Consider the following 9,485-nt stretch of genomic DNA (forward strand, 5'->3'; position numbering starts at 1 on the left):
TATTACTAGGCACGCAGGAAATTATTTTTGACATTTGTTACTACGAATAGTGCATAAAACATAAGTCATACTACGCAAATCTTCCCGCGCTTAGCGATGACTACTGTGAAAAGAAATTAAAAAATTGTATTAACATTTTCTCTCGAAAAGTTCTTCTTTTATCTTCCTATAGCACGTTTTCACAAACGTTTCGACGTTAATCGGAGCAGGTAGTGCTGTCAATGTGACGTGAAAAAGAAATGGCTGAACATGGCGTCCATTTCGTGTGCCATTATGTATACCATTTCATGAACATCAAACTGAATGTTCTATTTAAATCATTTGAGATTTTGAATAGCATACATATATATCAAGAAAATATATCATTTTATATTTTGAATACCAATAAATAAATTAATACGTGACTAATCGTTTAAACTCGCTTTTATTAATCCAGTCTATATCAATTTGTTATAAAATTATAATTTAATGATATTTTGCAGGTGTGTAACTGGTTCATAAATGCGAGACGTCGCCTTTTGCCAAATATTTTAAAAGCAGATGGAGAAGATCCAAATCAGTACACTATATCGCGCCGCTCCCGTCGCCTAAACTCTACTGATAGCAATAGCGGTCGCCCCATTCGCCATGGTCGAAGAACACCTTTTGAACCGATTAGAAACGATTCGTATAGACCAAAGTCACATAATAGAGAATCGCCGCTTCACCTTCTGGCCAGGTCCGCTTATCAGTAAGTTCTCTCTCTCTCCCTCCCTCTCTCTCTCTCTCTCTCTCTCTCTCTCTCTCTCTCTCTCTCTCTCGCTCGCTTGCTCCCCCCTCCTACCCTTTCCCACTCTCTCTGTCCCTTTGCCTTTCTATCTCTTTCCCTCCTTCTTTCTCTCTGTGCATACATCTCAACGTTTCGTTATTTTAAATTAACCCTTTTGATGGCCAAATTTTACTGTTTATGTCCCTGAAGGCAAGAAAAAGTGATTTGTAGAGAAAATTCTATTTAGCCGTAATTTTATCAAGATAATTAAGCAAAACAATCTCCGATTAGCACTTGCAGAATTCACATTGAAAGATTAATAACTACCTAAACACTGCATCTGTTACCTTCTTACAAGTGCTATAAATCAGATTTTTAATTTAATAATAACTGGATTCAGGAGTTTCTTTGATTGCTGAATACGAATTTAAGAATATTTTTTAAATTTTTGTTCCGTATATGAAAATCGGACACGTCAATCAAAAGAAAACAATGACGTCCATACCTACAGGGACACAACAATTTTCCGCGCCACTTGATGTCAGAGCCATGAAAAGGGTTAGGGACGAAAAATTGCACCGACTCAATGACATTAACCGACTTATTTGATAAGAGAATGTTGCTTAATCGCTAATTAACTAATTACTGATTCGCTATCGATTAACATATGCTAAGAATAAACGAAATGATTTTTTTTTTTTTTTTTTTTTTTCCGGAGAATTGAGAGAGGAAGAAATAATTTAAGTATGTGAAAAGCTAGATATATCATTTAAGCATTTGCATATGCAGAAGCGAGGATTGTCCGAACGATTACGAAAGCAGTCTGAACGAATACCACAGCGAGGAGGAACATTCTTCGATACGATGGCCCAACGTAATCGTTCGTCCCTATGCCGAAGCTCAATTCGAGCAATTAGACGGCGACGCTATTTCTTCATATGCTCGAAGGCAAGTTTTTAATCAATTTGACAGTTGCATTCAATAAGAAAAAATAAGCAGGAGCTTTGCAACTGTTGTAATTGCTAAACGCCTTCTAACGGTTTTGAACTTTTGATCCACGATTGTTAAGCGCGATCTCCACTATTTTCACCAGGGAGTAACAATAGAGTACATAATATAACTAAAAAATCAATAGATATAATTGAAAAAAAAATTTTTAAAAAGATTCGTGTATACGAAAGTAGTTTCCTCGTTGAGTCTCACGCGCTAAGGAGAAAAAGATATAGGCGTCAGATTTCAAGGGTAATAAATTAAAATAATTTTTATGCGCAGATTGAGCCATTCATCCAGCGGAATTCCTGAGAACACGTCTGAAGAACCTGCTGCGTATTGGAGTGCTCCGCGTGAACATTTGTCATCATCGCCTATTTTTCCGGAAGATATCGCGCGTCGTGGATTAACATATCAAAGTCTTGAAAATGCCTACTTTCATCAGCAAAACGGTGATAACTTAAATATGCTTGCGGAACTTGCTGTAGAGCTGTCTTACATCGATTCTGTACCACCTTCACCAACATCGAATCAATCTGAACCGTTAAGCTCCATGCAAGCTTCATCATCTTTGTCACCTTCGCCAGTCTATTCGTCATTGCCTTAAATTAGAGGTATCGGTCATTGTCATCTGATAATGACAAAATAGGCAATGAAGATATAGAAGACAAATAAAAGAAAATCTGCGAACGTTATACTTTTCAAAAATTATTCAAAAAAATTTTGAAAATAGAAAATTTTTTTGTCTTTAATGTCAGAAGATGGTTAATATTTTTAAATAAAAAACAAACTTTAAAAAATTATCAAATTATTTCGTTTATAAATTGCTAGCAGTCGTTAATCATTATGGCATATTATCATAATATAATACAGTTTATCGGACAATTAAAAATCTCTATGGATACTTATCCATAATCTTAATGTCAATTGGCAGAATACAGGTTTTTGAAGAAAGTATTAAAAATGCACTATTTATTTCAAATCGTCATAACTTAGTAAAAAAAATTTGCGCAATGATGCCGCTAAGCTTCATCTTTTCGAGCAAAAGATGGTACTGTCCACTGATCTATACAAGGACCTGACCTATTAGAAGTCATATTTCCGTTTTTTTCATTGCTATTCAGACTACCTGCGTTATATACACCTACATTTTCGTGTCAAGAACAAGTCACATCAGAGCTGTCTATTGATACAAGACTGATTCATTAATTTATATTTAACAATAAAATAAAATACACATGTAAATTATTAAAATACATGTAAATTACGTAAAATATAAATTGTCATAATAACCAATTAAAGAAAAAATAAAAGTTACTAACAATAAAATTTATGAATGTATTAAATATTGTCTGGTAACAAAAAGCCGCAGATAAAATTTTGAAAAGTTTGTTAGAATACTAACTAGAATACTAAACAATTACATAAAATAAAGATCAGGTTGGAATTTAGAATATTCTTGATTTTGAGCTTGTTTGTATTTGTTATTTTATCTTGTTATTTCTTGTTGTATAAAGATTTAAAGTTAAAAATATCTCTGAATTTCAACTTGATTATACATTAATCTTTGTATAACAGATTCATATTTCCTTTAATAAATACTAATAAATGTTTTTAATTTTATTTGTGGCTACGCAATATTTGATTCATTCTTAATTTGATAGTGATATTTATCTTTTATTTTTATTAATACTTATAATTAATGTTTTGCGTAATTTACATGTATATTTTATATGTCTATTTTCCATAACTTATTTTATTGTTAAATATTAATTAGATAATTACGATATTAATTTTGACTGTTTTTTTACTTTTATGGATTTCTTTAAAAGTATAATGTTTGCAGCGATTTTTTGTAACGAAACATAAATACGAACATTGACATAATATTAGTGAGACGTGATCGTGTCATTATTTTACATAATTTCGATATTTTCATGAAATTTTAAAATTTGCAAATTATGTCTATTACTTTTGTTCACGTAATTCTTGAATTTCGCTTTCGAAACTTTTAAATGATTGTTTATGATTGCATTGATTGTTTTCTCTGAGTGTCTTTGCGAATCGCATTTATTTTTTAATAAACGCGCGCGAAAGACGTAAATGTACATAATGTCAGGATAATGCATTTTCGCACAAATCGCGCTCTCAAGATCACTAAATATTCCCGTCTCATTGTTTCGAACATATCGACAATAAAAGAACAATTAAATTGAAATAAAACTTACGCAGTTTTATTTCAATAGTTTACAGAGAGTGTACATATAGTGTACATATTACAGAAGTAATATAGTTTTTAAAACGATACGCATTTTCTTAAAAGCAAAAGAAATGTGTACGAACCAAAGACTATTACTATTTTCTTAGTGCTATAATTTTTATAGAGATATAGTTGATTAGTGCTACAATTATATAATGATATGGTTAAGTACTAATAATTCAATTGTGTTAATGATAAATATTTAGTATACCATAAAAATCTTTTGTTTGTAAATATTAGGAGAGACGATTTGTGTGCGACAAACCACTTTGAGAAAATATGGAATACATCGTGCGTGAGATTCGCACATAAAACATTCTTGTGCGAAAGTATCACGTGAATTAAAATCCGTTGCATTACAAGAGTCACATTATGCTTTTGAGTTCATAATGTAATCGATAACGAACGCGTGTTCATGGACAAAGTTGTTGAATACAACTGAAGTTTATTTTAATATGACATAATCCTATTATCTTAGTGATAAATCAAATATTTCGTATTTGTTTTCGATCCTCCTACACGTAAATCAATCACGTCAATTTTAATTCGAAACACAATCACGAATTAAAAATCTATCAAATTCTACTTGATATTAAATTAATAATTAAGATGTCGTTATTAATCGCCTTTTCCATTTCTTCTTCCTTCATGAAGATTTAGTTTCCCTTGAAACTCCCATTGCTTGTGAATAACTAAGGATTCTTAGAAAAGTATTATTAGCTAATAACAATACAATATCCATTTGTCTTCCCATTTCGTAATCTCGATGTAAAATTCTTCTATTAGAGCTTGAAGATTTCTTTGTAACAGAAACATCATGTCACAACAATCCCTTTTCATTATATATTCGTCGATCATTTAATATCAAGTAGATACTTTAAAGTACTATATAGCACTGCCAATCACGTAAAGTCTTAAACTCTCCACTTTTTTAGAGCACTCGTTATTGAATTACTTATATACTGAGCGTTTGCAGGATTCATTGTAGGAGAGATCGAATCCAACAAGCGTACTTTATAAAACATGTACAATGTACAAAACTTACTCACTATTCTAAAATTGTGCCTTTCTTCGAGACATCCTGAAACGAAAGATGTCTCTTGATTTATAGTTGCAATTAATGTTTACTGTAATCGAACGAACAGTAAAGCGTATATATCTTTTCGAGTTTACATTGATGAATGTTGCGTAACAGCACATGCGTTTCCTACAATTACTACAAGCTCAAAAAGACGGATAACTCGCGGCGAAAACATAATTCTCTTGGCCCCATATTCGATTCTTATATTTTAAGACAGTACTGTTGGCTACAAGGCAATCTGAGTACTTACATATTTGAGTATCCTCCAGGAGAATGACTGAGAGTATAAGGAGTACAAACTATCGTACAAAGTCGTGACAAAGTTGCCCGTCTGTGTGAGCATTTATATGTTTAAGTATCGCCCAGGGAAGGATAGATAAGTAAATGACTGAGAAGAGTACAGGATATCTTTCAAATGTACGAAGATCTCGGCGTGTAACTTCTATATAAAAAAAATGTCTCAACGAGTACTTATCTATAGAATTTTCGTGATGCATGCATCATAAATTAATAATTATGCAAAAGAGATATCTCGCTTCCTCTATTGACGGCAAGTTACTTATTATGACTTATGATTTATGCATTTAATATAGAAAACGAGATTATGTTGTTACGTACGATCGAAGTAAATCCGATGATATTAATATGCTTCCAAGACACACACATACGCACGTGGGCGTACTTTACAAGATATTTCTTTTGTGTTTGGTTGTTAATTTATCACTCATGGAATCCAGCCTTAATGTGAAGGCTCATTGATAGTTTAATTGGGTTATAAATGCGCATTTTTTTACATATGTTCAATAATGTATTAAAGTACATTGAAAAAAGAGAAAAAACAAATATGCGATCGCAATATGTTTTGCATATTTGTTTTTTTGTGCTAATAATTAAAAAAAATTGTGAGGAAAAGCTCTCTCTTTCTCTTTCCGATTTGAATAAAACAATGGTGATTGTGGACGTAAAAATATTCCTGTTTATACGTATGTATGTAGTATGCATAATGTATGCGCTCATACACACGCACACATACCCGTGCGCGCGCGAGCGTCAAACTCGAGAATTGGCTAAATTTTCATTGACTGTAAAAACTTAATTTTTATACCAGTGAGTAGCTTTCAATGTTTTGGTTTTTGATAGATTTTCAAAAATCTACATTTTGTATATTTACGTTGAAATTATGTTATATTCATTAATTATAGTCGAAAAACGAAAATTTAGCCGATCTTAAATATCTTTGATTGTCAACATAAAAAATATATAAATACGAATATTTGTACTGCCTCTACAAAAATAACAGGTTTCATCAAAATCTGGAAGGGTATCCCTCTCAACAGCCTTTTCTTGGGGGGGAAAAAAAACAAGAATAAGAAGGCCTTTTCTTAAACATTCGCTGTCATATATGCAAGAAAAGAAAGAGGAGAAATTGCGCGTTGCTGAGACAACCTACGAATTTTTATAGATCTCAGTCGTGTGCGCCGAAGAAATTTCGTAATATCTTGTATTTCTCTTATCATTTGATTGATGGAGGATTTTTAATCTTCTAAGTATAACGGAAAGGTGGATTTTTTATATAAAAGTAGGGTTGGATCCGACTTTATGCACTGTTTTGATCGTTCAATTAATACTATATAGTACAAAATGGGTAAAGAAAGTAAATAATAATATAACATTAAATTGTTCTTCGTCGCTGTGAATTTCTTGTAAAGGTATAAAATGGACGAAGCTGTGAGTTGTATCCGATCCTAATCTTACCTTTCGATATCTTGAATAATTTAGATTTAGAATAACTTCATAGGATGTGTTCCACTTAACGTTCACAGTGCTCGTAAGCGTCACTTGTCCTTATTTAATATAAACAGCAAGGATAAAATGATTCCAAGAGCATTGCGAGCGTTAAGTAGAACACTCATAGTGTGTGATATGATAGGATAACATACAAAAGGCAGACAACTTATGAATTGTCATGCCATGTATCTTACGTTTCGACGAGACTTAAGTTAAGTAGTTTCTACAGAAGATATGTGAAAATTAGGATTATAAAAGCGTTTAATTTCCAAGGGAGAAGGTAGCTGTTCTAAACGGTCCAGCGTCCTTTCGTTATCGCAACATATCTTGACTAGGTGCAAACGTTTATTTAGCTACGTGTTACAAGAGCAATTTCACTCTTCGCGCATAAGAATCATATCACATATATTTTCGAACAATAACATTGCGCGAAAAACAACCGAGCTAACCAATTTATAAAAAGGTAGATCGATTTTAAGTTTAATTTGTACACATGTACAAAACACGGATACGCATATCTTTGTGAGCACATTGCAGCGTTTATAAGCATGAACCTGTTAGAGTAGATTGATTACTCGAGAACAGTTTTACTCTCCGCGTCAAGCATATCTTTACTTTCGAACAATAATGACAAACACGTGCGCACAACCGACTTGTAAGAGAGGATGTTGATTTTTGTTTGATTTATACGTGGCATACAGATGTGCGTATCCTCCGTAGACGCGCACAATCTTTTATTATAAGAGCCTATTATAACCGGAGTGAAATCTGGTTTTACTCTCCGCGTCGATATGTATATCGTTATACTTTCGAACAATAAAATGCGCGTAGAATTATTGTTATACTTTATAAGTGAGCGCACTAATTTGATTTATACGCGCAACATAATACGACGCGCAATAAGTACGAAGCATAAAATACAGTGCCATAAAATGCTTGTTTTAATTTTAATTTTCCTCCCCAGCACTTTGGAATATCGATTTATAGTTAATCAATTTTTTTTTTTTTTGTCCCCGGCGTTGAATCTGTGAAATCGTTTAACTAAAGTCGATTCCTGCTCTCTTCTCGACTAACTTGATGGAAAAAAGGCCCACCGAAAAACATCTCAAATCAAATGTTTAATTAATTACAGTCAATATTTAAGGGATGAATCCAACACGAGGACGAATTTCGCATTTTCGTCATTGTTAACGGTAATCTTTATTATCTAACCGTAACTACACCTTTCCCTCTTTAAGTCCCTTTTTCTCCTTTTTACAGCGACGCCATCGATACCGCTATCTTCGTAGATGCCCCTCGATTTTCCTCTTTTTCATTCTCTGGCCGGCTAGTTCTTTCATTTTACGTAACGCCTGTCTTCCTTTTCCGCGTGTGTCTCTTCATTCTCTTGTCCCCGATATTACCGCATTTAGATTAAACTCATTCGCGAAACACTGTTCCAGACGATAAAATTGTACCCTTTATTCTATACTTTATCAATGCAGATTCCAACACCGAAAGATACGAAAGTAAAAGTTCAAGATTTTTTTTCTTCGTTTTGATTTCGTGTTAACATTTCCTCGGCCTATCATGTCTCTAAGCTCGCAAGTTTCAAAGAGATCGTGACACCCTCCGTGCCATTTTCCATCGAGAAAAATAAAAGGACGAATAACGAAGCAACAAAAATGGTGATTGGCTTTCAAAAGAGGCAAAGAGGCAAACGATGCGATTGGAGAAGGATCGTGCCGATGGAGAAGTCCAACTCGTCTGCAGCTTTCACAATTCATCATGTTTTGACGAAGAGGGAGGGAGGGAAGGGATGCGCTTTATGCGCGCCCGCGCTCTTTGGTTCAGCCCAAAAGCTAAATGTACCACTAGAAAAAAAGAATGTAAGGTTCGGCACGAAGCGAGGAAGCCGAAGAAGGCTTCACGTAACGAAGAGGGAGACGAGACTTGGCGACTCGAGAAACTGACCGGTGACTATCGCCGGCCGGGGAGGCCGAACACTTACGGGTGCTCAGTTAAAGTTAGCGAGCACGAGCGCGAGCATCCGGCGAGTGATCGCTCTCTCGATCGACGAGCGGGCATTGGACGAGCGTCGGATCGAATTCAGCCCGGCCATCATTTAATTACACGGGGAACCAACGACAATACGACCATCCGTGATCGACTTGATTATTGAATTATTAGTTGCTTCGGATCTGACGGGGCGCGTTCGTCGAACGAGGTCTCGAGAATGCGAGACAGTGTTCCGAGAGACTTCAGTTGAGATTGACAGAGATGCGGGATGCGGGATAGATCCGTTTATTATATATTTATTTGCCCGCTACATATATGATTTAATCGGTTCGCGAAAAAAAAAAACCGAACCCAGACTTAAGGATCAGAAATCATAAGATAAGAAAAAAAGCTGCGGGAAAAGGCGTGCGGCAACGTGAAATGAAGTTTCTGGATAAGGGCTATCGGACTGTCTGCAATGATAGATTGTAACCGCAATCAGGAGGAGCGTGTTCATATTCGATATCCGTTCGGCCGATCGTTCGTCCATTCGCCAACCAGCGCGGAATGGGTGGTCATTAAAAACGCACGGGAGGAACTAGATCACTTTACGCTCGCCTTTTTCTTGCGCGTTGTTCCAT

General features: G+C 34.6%; 1 protein-coding gene across 6 annotated transcripts in view; it reads left to right on the forward strand.

Moving 5' to 3' along the window:
* The window catches only part of LOC105838124 (iroquois-class homeodomain protein irx-2), a 29,790-nt gene extending 21,985 nt beyond the window's left edge, over window positions 1-7,805 (forward strand). For 5 of the 6 annotated variants that reach the window (XM_012683432.3, XM_012683428.3, XM_012683431.3 and 2 more), the window contains 3 exons: window positions 483-730; window positions 1,538-1,696; window positions 2,021-7,805. In XM_012683432.3, coding sequence (XP_012538886.1) covers window positions 483-730; window positions 1,538-1,696; window positions 2,021-2,345 — 732 coding nt within the window. In that variant the 3' untranslated portion in view covers window positions 2,346-7,805. The remainder of the gene's footprint in view (window positions 1-482; window positions 731-1,537; window positions 1,697-2,020) is intronic. The other variant, XM_036291612.1, reaches the window with a different exon arrangement.
* The last annotated feature ends 1,680 nt before the right edge of the window (window positions 7,806-9,485 follow it).

Source organism: Monomorium pharaonis, chromosome 1 (genome assembly GCF_013373865.1).
Source record: "Monomorium pharaonis isolate MP-MQ-018 chromosome 1, ASM1337386v2, whole genome shotgun sequence".
Taxonomy (NCBI): domain Eukaryota; kingdom Metazoa; phylum Arthropoda; class Insecta; order Hymenoptera; family Formicidae; genus Monomorium; species Monomorium pharaonis.